Source organism: Sander lucioperca, chromosome 17, assembly GCF_008315115.2.
Source record: "Sander lucioperca isolate FBNREF2018 chromosome 17, SLUC_FBN_1.2, whole genome shotgun sequence".
NCBI lineage: Eukaryota > Metazoa > Chordata > Actinopteri > Perciformes > Percidae > Sander > Sander lucioperca.
The window spans coordinates 375,035-397,183 of record NC_050189.1 but is presented as its reverse complement, the minus strand read 5'-3'; the positions used below and the strand labels follow the sequence as shown (position 1 = coordinate 397,183).

General features: G+C 42.5%; 1 protein-coding gene across 1 annotated transcript; it reads left to right on the top strand.

Annotated features, from left to right (window-relative positions):
- Positions 1-1,647: 1,647 nt before the first annotated feature.
- Positions 1,648-20,671, top strand: cysltr3 (cysteinyl leukotriene receptor 3). Its single transcript, XM_031319796.2, has 5 exons — positions 1,648-1,897; positions 7,800-7,989; positions 16,062-16,229; positions 19,477-19,644; positions 20,128-20,671. The coding sequence occupies exons 1-5, from the start codon at positions 1,891-1,893 to the stop codon at positions 20,651-20,653; spliced, it is 1,059 nt and encodes a 352-aa protein (XP_031175656.1). The 5' UTR covers positions 1,648-1,890; the 3' UTR covers positions 20,654-20,671.
- Positions 20,672-22,149: the final 1,478 nt, after the last annotated feature.

Genomic DNA, 22,149 nt, shown 5'->3' with positions numbered 1-22,149 from the left:
CTGACACTAGCTAGGTAAGAACTACTAGCCAGTCAGAAGCAGAGTATGAGGGTGTGCCCTGACAGTAACTAGGTAAGGACTACTAGCCAGTCAGAAGCAGAGTATGAGGGCGTGCCCTGACACTAGCTAGGTAAGTACTACTAGCCAGTCAGAAGCTGAGTATGAGGGTGTGCCCTGACAGTAACTAGGTAAGGACTACTAGCCAGTCAGAAGCATAGTATGAGGGTGTGCCCTGACAGTACCTAGGTAAGGACTACTAGCCAGTCAGAAGCAGAGTATGAGGGTGTGCCCTGACACTAGCTAGGTAAGGACTACTAGCCAGTCAGAAGCAGAGTATGAGGGAGTGTCACTCTAGCAGCTAGGCGAGCATTATAACGTGTGTTCCAAAGTGACCACGTTTGTCTCTGAAGTAAAGGCTGGACTACAATAGAGCTGTTTGGAGCAGTTTGTGAACAATGTTTTCTGTTGGAGATGGTAAGTCCCTTTGGGGTGGACTTTGGGCTTTTTCACTTTGTAAACCTATAACATGCACAAAAAAGATATATAACACAATAAAGGAAAGGGGAAAACGCCAAAAACCATAATATGAGCACTTTAACACTAATTAAAAAAGTAGAAGTAACAGTTACTCCAAATATTTCTTTTAATATATTATAAGGTATAAGTACAATCAGTTGCCAAAAATATTTTAAGTTTTGAAGTAAGAAGTTAAGACATAAAACTAATATTGAGTTAATTGATCATGAGATTTTTTTATATACTTAAATTCATTCAGTTATTCAGAAAAATACTTGAGTTAGCTTGGTCAGTATTTTAATTTAACTGCAATCAAAAAGTACAAGTATCAACTACTCCAAATATTTACGCTCTAATGTGTTTGCGCTCTAAGTTTATGAACTGAAAAGAAATGTGGCTTTTTGCCTCAATTTCTCATAGTTCTGCCTACTTTTCCAGGTTTACAGGGATAGTTTGCAGCTCTACTCAGACACAGAGTAATACACACAGTTAATACCAGATTTAAGGGCTGTAACGACACGATGTAATGATCCACCATCCAATATTTATTGATGCAAACTGAAAATATCGATACATCTCATCTGTAGAATGCCCCTTTATTTTAGATTCCCCCTTTATATATTTTCTTCTTTTTTTAAAAAGAGGAGTTTGATTTTTAATTTAAATGTCTGAATCAGAATCAGAAAGGGTTTTATTGCCAAGTACGTTTTTTAACACATACAAGGAATTTGTTTTGGTGTTGTTGGTGCACGTCACACCATTCTCTCTGGAAGAGCTCAGTAATGATATAATTTCGTGTCATGATGACACATGTGATTCACACCCATACTGGTTCTTCAATCCCAGATCTCAGGTGGAGAAGGAATCTAGATGTTCAGGAAATGTGTGAGAGAGTTATTTCTGTCTCCTCAGTTTCAAAGGAACAGTGAAGTGTGTGTTGGCTTTAAGCCTGTGGGTGTGTGTGTGTGTGTGTGTGTGTGTGTGTGTGTGTGTGTGTGTGTGTGCATGCATGCATGCGTGCATGCATGCATGCGTGCATGCGTGTTATTTCTGTCTCCTCAGTTACAAAGGAACAGTGGAGTGTGTGTTGACTTTAAGCCTGCGTGCGCATGTGCCTGTGTGTGTGTGTGTGTTTATGTGCACACCTACTTCTGCTTCCAGGGAACTTTTGCATATTAACACTCCCACAAACTGTCTAGCAGGAGGATTTGAATACTGGACAAGCGGACAGATACACAGAGAGCAACAGACATACACAGAGAGACGGACGGACAGATACACAGAGAGACGGACGGAGAGATACACAGAGAGAAACAGACATACACAGAGAGACGGAAGGACAGACGGTTGCTGGAGAGATGAAGCTGTGACAGGATGAACGGTGAGCCATATACCTTTTTTTTAATAAAGTGTAAGGAGTTAACAGCAACATATGCAGCTTCAGATCAGATAAAATGCTGGAGATTATGTTGTAAAAACTCCCGGCCTTAAATGGAGTTCAGTTTATTCTACGTTCAGTTTGAGAAGTCCAGGTTAATTAAAGCATGCCGTTTGCTCATAAATCAATGGCTGTTTCTGCGGATTTGGCCTTCAAAACGAACGCAAAAGGGACACAAAATGTTATACAAAAAGAGACACTAAATGACTACAAAGAAACATAAGTTATCTACAAAAAGACATGAAATGACCCCAAGTAACAAAGTGACCATCAAAAGACACAAAATAACTTCAAAAAGACATGAAAATGGGTGTAAAGAGACTCAAAACCACAACGGAGAAACATAAGTTATCTGCAAAGAGATAAAATGACAATATGGAGACACTAAATAAATACAGAGAAACACAAATGAGCTACGACATAGACACTTAACAACTACAAAAAGGACTCAAAGTGACTTTATAAAGACATTAAGGGACTAACAAGGAACACAAAACAACTATAAAGACACAAAACGCCTTCAAAGACATAAATTAACCACCAAAAGAGACAAAGTGCCGTCACAAAGGAAGACAAAATGCAAAGATGCATTAGATAGATAGATAGATAGATAGATAGATAGATAGATAGATAGATAGATAGATAGATAGATAGATAGATACTTTATTCATCCCAAGGGAAATCTTAGCATTATGGCAGAAATTAACTCATTTGAAGGTTTATGGACCAGAGTGGAGATGTATTGCCTCTGTTTTCTTAGCGTGATAGTTCCTTTTTTAGGGTAAACCATCTCTGCAGCGTTATAAACAGATCAGCGAGAAGGCCAAGTGTCTGTTCACGTCGGAGAAATTCATGTGGGAATTACACAGAAACATTTACAGTTCACAGCCGGCTGCTGAGAGGAAGAGAAGGTTCTCCGCCAACTCAACCGTCGGTAGACGGGTCATTTCTCGCGTTAATGTTACATCCACTCATCCATGTTATTTTTGTGCATTTTGGTTCAAAGAAACCCATATTTCTGATATAAAAACTTTGAAAACTGGTCAAATTTTACCCAAGGAAACACAACACAAGGGTTGAAGCCACAGTCTCAAAGTCGTCAAATCTGCCAAATTCTGTTTTGAGTGCCGCGTATAATTACAGTTTGAAAACAGTTTCCCGTCTATTTGGTTTGGCGCACAACTAGGCGGGCCAGATCAAAATTTGCGAGGAGTCAGATTTGGCCCGTGGGCCTTGAGTTTGACACACGTGCTGTACTGGACTCTCACGGCGCCTCAAAAACACTCTGACACGTCTGATCCACGCTTACATGACTGGCCTCGGCAGCGCGACGGTGGGTTGCGCTTCTCCAAAAGAGTCGGTCTCAACTTTTGGCCGCAGGCCCGCTGCGTTTCTTTGCGTGCAGATCAAGCCTTTCATTCACCATAAAAGAACTCATCTTAACCCAGTAAGTTTACAAGAGAGACTTGCAGTCACTCTGAGAGTCCTGGCATGCGGTTGCCCTCGAACTCGTCCATGCTTCCTCCTCCTTCACCTTTGTCGTGCGCCACTGAATAAAATAGAGTGTTGCACGACCTCTGGTCATTTTAACCTCACATTGGCGCGTGCCAGGTCGGCTGCGGCGACTGTAAAAAGGCCTTCACACTCCATCCACTTTCTCTGCACTCCGCGACCAGGTCTGCATACTTCGCCTTCTTTCTCTCGTAGGCAGCTTCCAGACTACCCCTGCAGCAAACACACTTCCCCCATTCAATATGAATTAACAGACCTGCGTTTTTGCCGCACCGTTGGACAGCTAACCTGGCCTGACTCCCTGTTTTAAGTTATTTGCATCTCTGTGGTCGTTTATGTATATTTGTAGTTGTGTGGGTGTCTTTGTGAAAGTTTTGCATCTATTTTTAAGTCATTTTGCATCTCTGTGTGGTGGTTCTGCGTGTCCTTATGGGCGTTATGTGTCTCTCTGTCATCATTTTCGGTCACTTTGTGACGACCTGAAATCATCACCAGGTTTCACCACCTGTGTAAATCCGGGAAACATCCATTTGAGTTTACACACTGATTGTTGCCGGAGGGGGCGTGTATAAAATCTCCTCCTTGTAAGAGTCAAGGTGACGGAAGGAGAGTGGGAGAGAGGAGCAGTGTCAAAACCGGCCGGAGTAAATCGCTCTTGAAAAGAAACACAAAACAAAGCAAAGTAGTTAAATCCCTTGCGTACCGTTTCCTTCATACTTCCAGCCGCACATCAATCCTGTACACTCCACCTTCGGATCATCATGCCACATTCGCCGTGCAAATCTGTTCACTGACGCCAGTAATCATTCAAAAATCAGCAGAAAAACCCGGACTGGATTCTTGGACTGACTGGAATGACTGGACTGACTGACTAGACTCCGTGAGTTATTAACTCTTCCTATGACTTTTTGTTTTGTTTTTGAGCCTGAGAAACTGACCAGCTTTATTTTTTTCTCGTTATCAGCACTGGTCTGGACTTCATTGTGATTTTGTTTGTATGGGACTGCAACTTATTTGTGTTTTTGAGTTTGTGGTTTAAATGTGCAGAAAACCTGAAGTGGAATTTTGAAATTTGGATTGTGCTTCATCTCTGCTTGTGTTTTTGTGTGAAATCCAAATACACTATATTTTGTTTTGTACTAGTTTTTGAGTTATGGTGTTTATTTCTTTTAGGGTCATTCATTGGGGAGGGTGTACATTCGTTTAAGATGCACATCCTTTGTGACATTTAATTTAAAAAGAAACAACAACTAACTTGTATCTTACTGTCAGGAGAGAGACCTGGCTGGCACCCCAAACAAAAGATAAAATCATTTTAAACTGGAGCCAAACTGTCACAACTTGTAGTTGTGATGTGTACGTTTTGACTGTTTTCCATCTATTTTAAGACATTTTGGGTCTCTGTGGTCATTTTGCGTCTCCTTCTAGTAGTTTTCAGCGGTTCACTTAAGGACAGTACTGGACTAAATGGGTTAGTTTGATTGTTTTCTGTCTATTTTAAGTCATTTTACGTCTCTTTGTGGTTATTTTATTTCTATTTTTAGTCATTTTATATGACTTTGTGGTCGTTTTGTGTCTCTTTTGTAGTCATTTTGTGTTTATTGGTTGATGGTTTTGCATCTATTTTTAGTCATTTTGCGTGTCTTTATGGCCGTTGGAAGTTGTTAATCTGTGCATTTTTGATTGTTTTCTGTCTATTCAGTCATTTTTCGTCTCTCTGTGGCCCTTTTTTCATTCGACACAAACTGTTAAACATGTTTTCCGATGCAGATAACAAGAAAAAACATTGACAGATTCTCAGAAACATCCCTCTTTAACTGTACACTAAGGATCAAACTTTATTCTTAATCGTCACATACACACAGTACAATGTAGTGAAAGTCTATTACTGCATTTAACCCATCCTAAGTATTAGGAGCAGTGGACAACATCCGGGGAGCAACTTTGGGTTCAGTGTCTTGCTCAGGGACACTTTGACATGCAGCCCAGTCTCATGGCAGTTCGTGAAATGGTCACGTTATTGAATCTATTGATTTGTGTACTGAACACGTTAATGTCGTTATTTTCGTGTGGCGAGCACGAATTTTAAAGTAATGTATTTCAATGGGAAGCATATTTCGTGATCACAGAACGATTACGGTAGCGAGTAGTATTGATAAGGCGAAAATCCACGCAGGGAGGACGGTCGGGGGTGGTGGATGGGTAAAACAACACAGGACTTTCACCCAGGAGATCGGGGATCGCGTCCCACATGTTGAAGATCCTTTCTGCGTTTTTCACTTCCTAACCACAACAGTCCCGTTGTTGTGGCCAGCGTGTGGCGTTTCATTTCCCCGTTGTTGCGTTCCCCAGAGCAGCCCAGTGTTATGGCAGTTTGTGAAATGGTCAAAAATCATGACCTGTGCACAAAATAAACTAGAAAATCGTGACCTGTACATGAATCAAAATAGTGTGACCATTTCACAAACTGGCGTGAGAGCAGGTTGTGACATGTGGCCAGAGGAGCCTGGGATTGATCTGCCAACCTTGTGGTCAAGGGGCAACCACTCTACCTCCGAGCCACAGCCACCCTACATGAGATCCAACATCAGACAGATTGCATCATCACATGTTATGCGTGATTAGAGAAGAAAATAAACTGCAAACAGACACGAAATAACCTCAAAGAGACTCCAAACGACCAGAGAGAGACACAGAAAAATACTTATGGACATAAAGCGTTTGGGATCACTGCAACGATGTTTATTAGTTTTTATTATTTTATTTATTTTGAGTAAGTGCTGGACATACACCATGTTGTGTTTGACGCACCATTAGGGTCATATTATGGTTTGTTTTATTGTATCATGTTGTACATGTTGAGTGTGTGTTTTTACGGCTGCAGTAAGGGTCAAGTGCCCGAGACAAATGTTCTTTTCCTTATCTTGATCTTGACTAAATGACTATAAAAAGGGAGAACATCAACAGAGAAGCACAGCATGTGTTTGTTTAAAGAGAGCAGCCAACAGTTTTAAGCTGATTTACATACCACCCACACACACACACACACACACATATACACAGACACATACACACACACACACACACACACACACACACACACACATATACACAGACACATACACACACACACACACACATATACACAGACACATACACACACACACACACACACACACACACACACACACATATACACAGACACATACACACACACACACACACGCATACACACACACAGACATACACACACACACACACGCATACACACACGCATACACACACAAACATGCATATACACAAACACACACACACACACACGCGCACACACACACATGCATACACACACACACACAGAGACACACACACACACACACACACACACACAGACAGGTTCCAGTTGGTGTGGTTTTGCTCTGAAGTGTCTTTGGGTTCCAATTCAGAGTTTGAAAGTTAGTTTCCGGCGGCTGAGTCAGACTGAGACACAAACATCTGTCAACACAACGAGAGACAGTGAGACACACACACACACACACACAGACACAGACACACACACACACACACACACACACACACACACACACACACACTCAGGTTTGTGGCACTATCTTTGTGGGGACCCATCATTGACGTAATGCATTCCCTAGCCCCTTACCCTAACCTTAACCATCACCACTAAATGCCTAACCTTAACCCTTACCCTCACCCTAACCATAACCTAATTCTAACCCTAATCCTAAAACCAAGTCTTAACCCTCAAACAGCCCTTTAAACTTGTGGGGTCCAGCATTTTGGCCCCACAAAACTGTCGGGACCCCACAAGTATACTGGACTCCCGGTTTTTGGACCCCACAAATATAGTTAAACAAGCCCACACACACACACACACACACACACACACACACCTGTTGTGTCTGGCATTAACGTAACCAGGTGTTCTGCTGTTCAACAGTCCCGTCAGACGATTCAGGGGACTATTTTTAATTTATGTAGTCAAATTATTCAACAGGTTTGAAGAAATACAAACACAAAGAAAAACGTATAACTTGACTCAAACAGAATCAGTTTTCAGCGTTGATCCAGGATGAAAATGTGCAGAATTTAGTGTGTTAACGTTCTGAGTTTTGTTTTAAATCTGAAAACTTCTGTATCTGCGTGGTCCTGCTTCTCAACTAAAAAGCGTGTGTGTGTGTGTGTGTGTGTGTGTGTGTCTGTGTGTGCGTCTGTGTGTGTGTGTGTATGTGTGCATGCGTGTCTCTTTGTGTGTGTGTGTGTGTGTGTGTGTGTGTGTGTGTGTGTGTGTGTGTGTCCGTGCGTGCGTGTGTTTTTGCAGAACGTCTGCTAACGACCCCTGTCATCATGGGCAACAACTCCTCGGTGACCCAGGATTCCATGGCGTGTTTCCATGACGACGATGCATTTAAGTACCGCGCCTACACCTTCACCTACCTACTTCTGTTTCCTGTGGCGTTCCTGTGCAACATGGGAGCGCTCGCCGTCTTCTTCCTGCAGAGAAACCGCAGGTCTGAACCCTTTGATATATATACGAGGATACACTGTAAAAAAGGTTTTTCAGTTTCTGTCAGCAATAGGGGAGAGTGGGGACGGTTGCAACGTGTGGCAGTTGCAACATTGCTGATTTCTCCAATCAGGAATGAGCTAGAGTCATGAAACTCCTAATGCACATGCTCAGTAGGCCCCTCCATCTGTCTGGAAGTTAACAGCCACATGTCATCGTTCCTTATGGGAGAACTGAAATTCAAGGTGAAAAAGTAACTTTTTTTACGATCAGCTTTTTTGTCATACTGTCTAAACTGTTTAAGTATTGATCTTTATCATTATATAGTTTGAATGTGCAGTTTCTAAAGGCCGTTTTACAGTTGTGCGAAGGCTCCACGCAGAGCTCTCGCCGTAGCCTACGTAAGTGACCTGATGTTTATACTTGTGTGCTTCGAGCCGGCATGTGTGTTTGTGGGGAGTGGGTGATAGAGCGAGGGAGAAGTGAGAGAGTGACTGCGATTAACTTTGGAGCGAGTACCGACTCTAGAGTCATAGTGAGAGAAACAAAAGTGTCTCCCCTGTTCTTTCTGACCACGGTGTGAAATCTGTAGCAGGAGAAGTTAACCCTCTCCTTGATTTCATGCTGTTTATGGAGAAGGAGAACCAGGAAATGAGCCGGGGGAAATGCAATGCTACCAAGCCACGGCCGAGCAACTTCAGTACAGACTTCAGTACTAGCTACAAGCTAATGTGTTAGGCTAGCATCACTAGTTTTAAGATGGCTTTTGGGGGGATGCAACTGTCCACATATGGTGTTGCAACTGTCCCTCATGACAACAATAATGACAGTTAGATAAAATTGACATAAAAGGCAATTCAGTGGTTTAATAACTCTGGTCTCAAATAAACAAAAAAAATATTTGAATAATTATGCCGAAGTATGAGTTTTATTACATCTAATTGACTGTTGCAACTGCCCCTCGGTACTGTAACTGTCCATATATGGGGACAGTTGCAACATTTTTCAGGGTCCATTTAAGTTCAAATTACTTCCATATTATCATATGTACACATGTTGCAGCAGTATGGGCAGGTAGGTGACATATATGGGTTTAAAATATATATATTTTTCTTTCTCATACAAACGGTTGCTGAGAAACTGAAGGAAATGTAAAAGGTGTTGCAACTGCCCCCACTCTCCCCTACATGTTATTTAATGTGTTAACAAAACTATTTATATTCAAGGGACTGGAAACAATGTGTTGTTCTGACTATTATAATTGCAAGTTGATATTAGTTGTTACAAATTACAAATTCACACAGACACAGACACACACACTTTCACTCTCTCACACACACACACACACACACACACACACACACACACACACACACACACACACACACACACACACACACACACACACACACACACACACACACACAGACATACAAACACTTTCACTCTCTCACACACACACACACACACACACACAGACACACAGACACACACACTTTCACTCTCTCAGACACACACACACACACACACACACACAAATAGACACAAAGACACAGACATACACACACATACACACACTTTCACCCTCTCTCACACACAGACACACACTGACACACAGACACACACACACACTGGATGGTTGTTATAAAAACTTGGTAATAAGTTGATAAATTATCAACTATAATTGTTACGTTACGGCAGCACAATCCTGAAAAAAACGTTGTAAAACGATCTTTCAGCGTGTGTTTATTTAAAGAGAGCAGCTTTGTTTAAAACAGTCCGACGATTTTAAGAGCTGATTTACATACCTGACACATACAGAGACACTACACACACACAGACACACACACACACACACACACACACACACACACACACACACACACACAGACATACACACAAATAGACACACAGACACACAGACACACACTGACACACACACAGACATACACACACTGGATGGTTGTTATAAAAACTTGGTAATAAGTTGAGGGTACAAAAAAAGCACAATCCTGAAAGAAAGTTGTTAAAACTCAAAATAATTCATGCAACTAGTGCACTCGTTATTTTAGGTTGATACAACTCAGCACTTTTTACAGTGTTAGGGTTGCATTTGTAATTAGAAAATAAAAAAAATTGTATATTAGTTGTTTTCATATTTTTGTCCAAATGAGGCCCTAAGGCCTGTCAAATCTGACTCCAATTTATTAATTCCTGCGCCTTCTTTCAACGGACTTAAAGGTCCCATGGCATGAAAATGTCACTTTATGAGGTTTTTTAACATTAATATAAGTTCCCCCAGCCTGTCTATGGTCCCCCAGTGGCTAGAAATGGTGATAGGTGTAAACCGAGCCCTGGGTATCCTGCTCTGCCTTTGAGAAAATGAAAGCTCAGATGGGCCGATCTGGAATCTTCCCTTTATGACGTCATAAGGGGAAAGGTTACCTCCCCTTTCTCTGCTTTGCCCGCCCAGAGAATTTGGCCCGCCCATGAGAAAGAGAAAGACATCATGGCTTGCAAAAAAGCAAAGTGGCAGTTGGTCAAGGCCCCCCCCCCCACCCCCCACACCTGTGGGTTCACAAACAGAGTCTAAGTTTCCCTAGCGACAGACATGAAGTTGATGCTCAGTCCACCAAGATCTCCTCTGAAGTGTGCGCCGATCTGAGCTTTCCCTGTGTCTTTATTCTCTCCTCACAGAGGGGTGTCGTCTTGTTTCTAGGCAGAAACTGTTATTTCACAAACACACACACACACACACGCCAAGGTCGGGCCTCTGTGGGGTGCAGCTTCTACGTCTATTCTTTTAACTTTAACTTTTCTTTTCCTGTTTTTCTGCTTATCTGTCTGGAACACAATGCATTCTTATGCCATAAAAAGGCTTAAACTATAGTTAAAGGTTAAGCTTAACCTTCTATGTGTCAGAGACATTACATTACATTACATGTCATTTAGCTGACGCTTTTATCCAAAGCAACTTAGGCCGGCTACACACTGGCTGCGTGGCGTGAGCGTGGCGTTTCTGTTGCGTGTCAGTTTAGTGGCGGCTGCGTGGATTTTTCTGTCTTTACACACCAGAAATGTGTCTGATGCGGCGCTGCTACTGCTAGCCTTGTCTGTACACATTTCCCATTGATTTACTGCACTCAAGCAGTATACTTCATGTTAAACATAAATATATACTGATTTGATTACAGCAAAGACAGCAGTATTGACGGCAAAATAGGCTACAGAATATTTCGTTCGTATTGACAGGTGCAATATTTGAAAATTGATTTTTTTTTTTTTTAAATGGCATTTATGTCAAAACCTCGAGACTTTCAAACATCAACATGTCAATGTATTCGTGTCAAAATGACAAGTAAACATCTTTTCGTATTCTATTTTGCCTGGAAACGCTTCCAACAAGCTTGCGTGTCGCGTGAAAAATAGGCGCCTTTTCTATTTCTAGCATGCACGCGTTTTTGTGTGTGTGTGTGTTCTGTCACGCAGGCAGTGTGTAAGCTCTAACCTGCTAACATGGCAGCCGAAATATAAACGGACACGCCACACAGCTGACACGCTCGCGCAACGCATCCAGTGTGTAACCGGCCTTACAATTGCTATATATGTCAGAGGTCGCACGCCTCTGGAGCAACTAGGGGTTAAGTTTCTTGCTCAGGGACACATTGGTTGATGTATCGCAGTGGGAATCAAACCCAGGTTTCGCGCACCAAAGGAATGTGTCATATCCACTGCACCATCACCACCCCAGACATTTCCTTGAACCACTTCCTCAATGACTGCACACACCTCCTTTTGCAAGTGCTGATATTCTACAGTGTCCACATACTTTTGCAAGCGGAAACATGTTGAATGAGTATCTATTATCTGCTGGAATGAACACCATCATCGTTTCAACAAGGAAACTATTGTTCTTTGTCTGTTTTTGCTCTTAAGGAATGTGAAATATTTAGGTGGTGTTCTCTGTCTCTTAAACCCTGATCACACAGAAAGAGTAGTACCTGGAAACCCTCAGGAATCTGTGATAAAAGCAACTATTTCACACTAACTTCATAAGATATCGGTCGAAAGTAACAAACTACAATTACTCACGTTACTGTAATTGAGGAGTTTAATTGTGTGTTTTTACTTTTTAAAGTAGTTTTTTTTTTTTTAAAGCTGTACTTTTAGTTAAGTATGTTTTGTTTGAAGTGTTGTACTTTGTTTGCTACATTTTAAATCACGTCACATGTTACTGAGTAAAAAAAACAGGAAGTAAAAAGCTCTTTAATGTTTTGGCAACGTATCAAACAAAGTCAAATCCAAAAAATGTTTTCCCTATGTGCTCGCATCAAATCAAAATATCAAAATACTGTGATTTAATTAACACACAGACACAGACACACACACACACACACACACACACATTCTCTCACACACACACAGACACACACACAGGCACACACAAACACACACACACAGACAGACACACACACACAGACAGACACACACATACACACACACACAGACAGACACACACACAAACACACAGACAGACACACACTCTCTCTCACACACACAGACGGACAGACACACAAACACACACACAGACAGACACACACACAAACACACAGACAGACACACACACACACACACTCTCTCACACACACACAGACGGACAGACACACAAACACACACACAGACACACACACACACACACAGACAGACACACACACAAACACACAGACAGACACACACACTCACACACACACAGACGGACAGACACACAAACACACACACAGACACACACAGACTCGCACACACACACACACACACACACACACACAAACACACAGACAGACACACACACTCTCACACACACACACACACACAGATGGACAGACACACAAACACACACACAGACACACACAGACTCGCACACACACACACACACACAGACACGTCGTTAACGTTGTGAAAAGGTCCCAGTTTGGTTTGGTTTAGGCACCAAAACTAGTTAGGTGAAATCATAGACCTGTCCAACAGTGTTTTTAGGAAAAACGTTCAAAGACACATCTGGCCAATGATCACGTGACTTGTGCTGCTGCGTTTTGGTTGGTTTCCACCAACTCATCACCTGACTGGGATCGGAGCAGACAGTGTTACAAGTAACAGTCCTGTCCAGAAGCCTTCTGATTGGCTCAGGACTTTTCTATTGAACGGTTGAAGCTGCTGTGTGGTATTCTGCTGCATTTGAAAATAAACTGATCTGTCAATCAGCGGAGCAAAGACGGAAAGAAAAACCGGTTCTTCTTCAATCTACTGAACACTGAAACTCTGTTCACAGAGCAGACAGTGTTCTGTGAAAAGGAAACCAAACGGCTGAAAAATGCTGCAATGTGGAATAATTTCTTGTCTTTGGTCGGGACCAAATGATCCCAAGTCCAGATCATTGGATCATTTGGTCCGGACCCAAAGGCAAAGAATGATTTTTCAACCGTTTGGTTTCCTTTTCACAGAACACTGTGTGCTCTGTGAACAGAGCTTCAGTGTTCAGTAGATTGAAGAAGAACCGTTTTTTCTTTACGGTTTTTCTTTCCGTCTTTAAACATCCAGTTTATTTTTAAACTAGGGCTGTCAATCGATTAAAAAAATGAATCTAATTAATTACATACTCTGTAATTAATTAATCAAAATTAATCGCATACATAATTAACGGTGCCTGAACCGATACTTTTTAAGAAAGTAAAAAAAGAAAAGAAAAAAAAAAGGGTACTAAACAACAGTTGGTGACATTAAAGAGTGGCTTGTTTATTGCTAAGGTCATATGGTCAAAATTAAATGATTTAATAATGATATACAACAATAACATTAACTTATTTCACTAGTAAACTGCTGTTGAATGACAAAAACAACCACCAAGGACATTTACAATAACTTCAAATGCACCACGAGGCTGTAGTTTACCAGATTCATTGAACGCACCGTCTGTGTTGTTTTTCCGATGGCTGAAACACAGTCAAACTTTACACCGTTTAGCGTTAGCTGTCAGCATTTTAACCGTTTTTAATCCAGCTACTAGCTAGTGGTAGGCTAACGTTAGCTGCTGTCGACATAGACATATATAGAGTCTACTCTATATATGTCTATGGCTGTCGAGTATAGTGTTAACTAGCGTCACGTGCAGCGGTGTTTGTGTTGCCGTCTGTTTCAGAGCATCAGAAGAGCGCAGACATATCAGTGGCACCAGATTTCGGTAGCCAGGGTTGGCAGGAAGAAGATTTTTACAAGTAAATGTTCCAATTAATGATCCAGGCAGCACATTCTCATCTCCCTCCTTAATTTTACAGTCCAATGGTGGCTAGAATGGCTGGAATGGATTAATCTGCATTATTTTTGTTAACGCGTTATTTTTTCTCAGATTAATTAATCGAAATGAACGCGTTATTTTGACAGCCCTATTTTAAATGCAGCAGAATGCCAGACAGCAAGACACACAGCCAATCAGAAGACTTCTGGACAGGACTGTTACTTGTAACAGAGTATTTATACAGTGTGGTGTTAGTACTTTTACTGAAGTAAAGGATCTGAATACTTCTTCCAGCGCTGATCTCTGTCCTTGCTTTCTTACTTTATGGTTTCAAACAGTTTCAAACAGTTTCAGTTCATTTGTTTACCGCACGGCGTACACAGTTAGACAAACAGCTTCTGTTCTATGCAAACATTTCATAACATGATGATAACCAGCACTCTGCACTGTGTGTGTGTGTGCGTGTGCGTGTGTATATGTGTATATGAGTGTGTGTGTCTGTGTGTGTCTGTGTGTGTGCGTATATATATATATGAGTGTGTGTGTGTGTGTGTGCGCATGTGCGCGTGTGTGTGTATGCGTGTTTATATGTGTATATGAGAGTGTGTGTGTATGCGTGTGTGTGTCTATGTGTGAGTGTGTGTTTGTGTGTGTCTGTGTGTGAGAGAGTGAAATTGTCATAATGTAGAAGTTTAATGAAGCATTAGATGGTCAGCCCATACTGCGTGTTATGAGTACACAACATTATGAAGTGTAACATTTTCTATATTAAAAAAAGTTCCATTGGTCAATAAATTACTAGTAATGTTGAATTTATACAAAAATGCGATCAAAACGTAGAAAAACAGCTACAAAAACGTCAAAAAAGGCAAAAAAAAAAATGACTGAAACGATGACAAACTGTAATAAAAACGTCAATTAAAAAAAAAAATTTAAAATCTTTCAATACATGAATCTGAGAAAACTGGAAAGCTGGAAAAAAAAGGTATGGTTGGGTATTGGTACCAAATTCCACGTAACGGTACCGAAATCAACACAAAAGTTAAGCAGGAAAATTGGCGCTCTCTTTAGTATAGAGGATCTTTGATAGAGTACAGGATGTAAACCTGAGTTTATGTAACACATACGGACAGATTATGAGACGACAACGGGACCCCCCACCCTGTATACAGGAACAAGACTCCCAAACTCAAAGTCTCAAAGCATAGCTGTAGATTTCAGAGGTGGGGGGGGGGATGCAGGACATATGTCCCCCTCAATATTTAGAAGATGTATATTTCTTCTCCTTCAAATAATATCAAAGACAACTCCGTCCCCAAAAGACGTGAAACAACCGTTCAGGGGACTCAAAACGTAGGAAAACAAGAACTTGTGTGTGTGCGTTGCTTGTGTAAGTTTTTCTTAATAGTCTATTTTCAGTCTATTTTCAGTCGTTTAGTTTCTCTTTGTGGTTGTTTCCGTTTCCCAATAAAGTTTTTTTTATTACCGAGGTCTCGTTTACCTGAACAAAGTGCAGCTGCTGTTAATATTTACATCTCTCAGCTGTTCAAACCTTTAGATCGCAGCGTTTAAACGGATCCTAGTTTTGAAGTTAATACACACACACAGAGACACACACACACACACACACACACACAGACACACACACAGAGAGACACACACACAAACACACACAGAGACACACACACAGACACAAATAAAATAATAAAAATAAAAGCCGACTCTTTCTGCCTCTCTGTTCACATCGTCAGAAATTTAGATGTTTTTCTCCGCCTCTCTCTCTCCAGACACTCGGCGTCCTGCGTCGTCATGGTGAACCTCGCCCTATCAGACGGCAGCTTCTCCCTCACCCTGCCGCTGCGATTGGCTTATTACTTCAGGGGCGGAGTCTGGGACTTCCCTGATTGGCTGTGCCGACTGTGCGTCTTCGGCTTCTACATCAACCTGTACACAAGGTAACACACGCACACACACACACAGAGAGAGACACACACACATGCACACACACACACACACACACACACACACACACAGAGAGACACACACACACACACACATACAGAGAGACATACACACACGCACAGAGACACACATACACATACACAGACACACACACACACACACAGACACACACACACAGTGACTACACAGACACTCAAAACGAAAACATGAAGACATTCAATTTAAACCAAAGTGACAAAAACAAACATGAATGAACCCAATGACATCATAAACACAGAGCATCATCACGTTCGTTTATTTGGAGAAGCTGAAACTGTGTTTAAAAGAGAGCAGCTTTGTTTAACACACATGACGACACACACACACACACCCACACACACACACACACACACACACACTCAGAGACACACACACACACACACACACAGAGACACACACACACGCACAGAGACACACAAACACATGCACGAGACACACACACATGCACAGAGACACACACACACACACACACACACACACAGAAACACACACACACACACACACATGCACAGAGACACAGACACACACACACACACACACACAGAGACACACACACACAGACACACATACACACACACGAGACACACACACACACACACACACACAGAGACACACACACACACACACAGAGACACACATACACACAGAGACACACACGCACACACACACACATGCACAGAGACACACACACAGAGACACACACACACACACACACACACACACAGAGACACACATACACACACGAGACACACACACACACACACACAGAGACACACACACAGACACACACACACAGAGACACACACACACACAGAGACACACACATACAGACACACACACAGAGACACACACACACAGAGACACACACAGAGACACACACACACACAGAGACACACACAGAGACACACACACACACAGAGACACACACACACACAGTGACTACACAGACACTCAAAACGAAAACATGAAGACATTCAATTTAAACCAAAGTGACAAAAACAAACATGAATGAACCCAATGACATCATAAACACAGAGCATCATCACGTTCTGTTTATTTGGAGAAGCTGAAACTGTGTTTATAAAGAGAGCAGCTTTGTTTAACACACATGGACGGACACACACACACACACACCCACACACACACACACACACACACACACACACTCAGACAAACACACACACACACACACACACACACACACACACACTCAGACAAACACACACAGACAAACACACACGCACAGGGAGACACACACATGCACAGGGAGACACACAAACACACACACACACACACAGAGACACACACACATGCACAGGGAGACACACAGACACACACACACACACACACACACACACACAAACACACAACCACACACAGACAAACACACACACACTCAGACAAACACACAACCACACACAGACAAACACGCACACACTCAGACAAACACACATGTATACACACACACAGACAAACACACATATATACACACACACACACACACACAAACACACATATATACACACACACAGACAAACACACATATATACACACACAGACAAACACACATATATACACACACACACAAACACACATATATACACACACACAGACAAACACACATTTATACACACACAGACAAACACACATATATACACACACACAGACAAACACACACACACAGAAAGACACACATATATACACACACACACACACACAGACAAACACACAAACACACACTATTGTCATTTGTAGTCGTTATGAGTTTGTTTTGGTCGTTTTGTGTAATTTTAAGTAATGTTGCTCTTATATTTAGTCATTTGTTGTCATTTGTAGTTGTTGTGCGTCTCTCTGTGGTCGTTGTGCGTCTCTCTGTGGTCGTTGTGCGTCTCTCTGTGGTCGTTGTGCGTCTCTCTGTGGTCGTTGTGCGTCTCTCTGTGGTCGTTGTGCGTCTCTCTGTGGTCGTCGTGCGTCTCTTTGTGGTCGTCGTGCGTCTCTCTGTGGTCGTCGTGCGTCTCTCTGTGGTCGTTGTCTCTGTATTGAAGTTGTTACCATAGTTTAGTTTACATATTATTTAGCTCTTTCAGTCCCATCTTTTACATATTTTATGGTCGTTGATATCTGCAGCGTCGGCCGTCTGTTTTAGTTTGTTGTTTCTCTCTCGGTCATAAAGCACTTTGAGCTCCTGTTTCCGTGGGAACGCTGCTATAAATAAAGTTGATTGTCACTCCACGTCCCAGGAACATTAACCGGTCGACTTTTACTCTCAACCTTAACCCTCATGTTGGCTTCAAAATTAGAAGAAAAAAATTGTCAACATTTTGGTCGTCTTTTTTGTCACTTTTCCCGACATTTTATTTATTTTTTTGTTTTGCGCTTTTTTTGACATTTTTTGTTTTTCTTTCCCCTGACGTTTTTGAAGCTTTTTCTGACATTTTTGTCATTTTTTTTTTTTTCAAGTTTTTCGATTTTTTTTTTTTACACTTTTTTAACGTTTTCTGTTGTTTTTTTTCCGACATTTTTGTCACTTTTTTAAACGTTCTTTTATCACATTTTTTTCACATGCTATAAAATTTAACAAAACACTCAAATTCAATAAAAGTAGTGAACTGATCATTTTGGTTTTTTTTCACCCGACGTTTTTGAAGCTATTTATTTTGAGAGAGAGAGAGAGAGAGAGAGAGAGAGAGAGAGAGAGAGAGAGAGAGAGAGAGAGAGAGAGAGAGAGAGAGAGAGAGAGAGAGAGAGAGAGAGAGAGAGAGAGAGAGAATCGTCACAGGTCGGATTCAGATCCTGGACTTCTGCATCGAGGCATAAACCTCTCAGTATATGTGCGCCTGCTCTACCCACTGAACCAACCCGGCCACATTTTTGTCACTTTTGTCTGTATTTTCTTTAAACTTTTTTTAACGTTATTGTGATTTACATGCTATAAAATTGAACAAAATACCCAAATTCAATGAAAGTAGTGAACTGATCATTTATTTGACTTGTGAAGATCGCTGTATGGAACCATCCACGTTATTTTTATTTTCTGACAATTTGGTTGAAAGAAAACCCAAATTTATGATATAGAAACTTTTTTTTGGAAAATGGGTCAAATTTGAGGGAGGGTTAAAATCATACTTACTTAATACTTTTGCACAAGTCTTCAGAATATGAATATGAATATAATCTGTTTACATATCTTCCTCCCCCCAGCATCCTCTTCCTCACCCTACTGAGCGTGCTCCGTTGGCTTGCCGTGGCCCAGCCGCTCCGTCACCGCTCTCTGGCCACGCCCACTCGCACCCTATTGGTCTGCATCGGAATCTGGCTGTTTGTGGGCACGTTCTCGGCCCCCTTCCTGTCCAACGGGATCGCCAACAGGTCAGAAAACCAGTAAAATTATTAATTACACACATTTTTAAGTTCATCTTTTAATCTAAAGTCTTGTTTCCGAGCCCTTACAACAGAGACATTTGGATAATTCATGTTTCAAACTTATTTCAATCTTTCAAAGACGTTAACTCTTGTGTTGTCTTCCCGTTGCACAAGTTTTTACCAGATGACATTATTTTTAATACAAATACTGAGATTTTAATGCATTAGCACTTTACTTTAGTGTTTATGTAAAAATCTAAAAATCTCTCTCTCTCTCTCTCTCTCCCTCTCTCTCCCTCTCTCTTTCTCTCTCTCTCTCTCTCTTTCTCTCTCTCTCCCTCTCTCTCTCTCTCTCTCTCTCCCTCTCTCTCGCTCTCTCTCTCCCTCTCTCTCTTTCTCTCGCTCTCTCTCTCTCTCTCTCTCTCTCTGTCTCTCTCTCTCTCTCTCTCTCTCTCTCTCTCTCTGTCTCTCTCTCATTCCCTCTCTCAGGGCTGGGTTTCCTCGCTGCTTCGAGCCGTCCAGCCCGTCGTCATGGGGACGTGTCCTTATCCTGAACTACGTGGCGTTGGCGTTCGGCTTCCTCCTCCCGTTCCTCACCATCATCGTCTGCTACAGCCGACTCGTCCGCCGCCTCACGGCCAACTCCGCCATCCACAGCGGCGCTGGCAGCGCTCTGTCCGGCGCCAGCATCGCTCGCCGTCACAACCGCCGCCGCTCAGTGCACCTGGTCTCCATGGTGACAGCAACCTTCCTGCTGTGCTTCCTGCCCTATCACGTGATCAGGTCGCTGCACCTGCACGCCGTGTGCGACGGCTGGAGCTGCGCGGCGACCGTAGCGCTGCAGCGTGCCGTGGTGGTGACGCTGTGTCTCGCGGCGTCCAACAGCGTGGTCAACCCGCTGCTGTACTACTACTCCACCCGCACGTTCAGGGACAACATGAGGGACGCTCGGTCCTCGCTGATGTCCAACCGGCGAGGGAGCATGGTCGCCATGAAGAGAAGGAACACCACCTGAACAATAACTAATTCCTTATTGTTTAGGACGTCTTTAGTCGCCACATCTGGTATCATTTCATTAATTTTATTAATCATAATGGCGACGCATTTCATTTATTTCAATGAAAATGAATATTTATAACTTTCTTTAGGACAAAATGTTTCACTTTTTCAGTTATTTAGTCTAGGAGTTATTACGGAGAGTCTAGGAGTTACGAGGACCTAGCCTGGTCCTACCAGACTCTCGTACATTTCATTGGTCCAGAGAGTCTGGCCTCTCTCCATTGACAAGCGTTAACTTCCTTGAAGGCGGGTACTCTGTTGAAGTTTAAAACTATTGGATCTGCCCAGAGCCACTCTGGATCTGTCATAACCAATCGCTAAAGTTTGGTCGTGACGTATGTCATGCGCATGTGCAACAAGAGGGGAGACCGACAACAACTAACGGCTTATATTTAGCATTAGCATCGCTAGCGTTAGCCTTAGCCAACTCCTTCACCACTAACGGAGCGAGCTGGAAAATCTAACTTTTCCTGAACCCCGTGGGGAGGAGGGCCACAACATCATGGCCCCCAACACAACTCAGCAAAGATTGTTCTTGCTCTGGCTTTAACTTCTGGATATTCGGCAGCGTTGCTGCCACAACGGACCGAATGGCTTCGCTCGCATCTTTCTGGCGCACGTCCTCAACGTCATCGTTCTCAGCCACTCCCTCTGTTCGCTGATTGGACCGCCAAATATTTGACCGGAGAAAACCTAAGAATATACCGCAAACCCAGACGGAGTACTGAAGGGAAATGAAAATTGAGCGGAAGTACGTAGGAGGGCGGAGCCAGGCTAACGAGGACCCACGAGATCTCACAAATTCACGTAGAATAGAACCACAAAACCAACAAAAGTTAGTTTCCATCCAGAGGAGTAGAGGGGAAACTACTCTGTGCTGTGTTTTCAAGGTGTAGTGCAGGGAGATATGATCCGCGTGAGCACGCTGTATTTTATTTTGAAAATTAATCGGATGTTTTATTTTGTTTCTGTGCTCGACTTCCTGTCCCGCACTATCTGCCGTGTGCTGAATTACTGCGGAGCTCTCCGGTGTCCGTTCTGCAGTTGGTGGAAATTGGGGGTTAGGGGTTGCTGAGTGGGCTGACTATCAAGTTCGATACTTTTTTAGTCACTGACTGAATTGCCTCGATGAAATCGAATATCAAAACATGTCTAGAGGGTCCTGAGGAATCGTTGAGGAGGGTTTCTGTTATATAAACACATCGACCACAGGGACAAGCTGTAGTAACATACAGGTCATTAGCACTTCGTCTCATTTCAGTCTCACTAAATCAGAGGTGTTTTACACTAGACGCATCCAAGATGGCGCGCGCCATCGTGACATCAAAATGACGTAATATCCTGCCCGCGCGCCTGACTTATGGCGGCGCGCGAGCAGAGAAAAAAGGCGACAAAGCGGAAACGGGAAGCCTGAACGAGTTCGCCGACAATGTGATGCCAGGACTCTCAGAG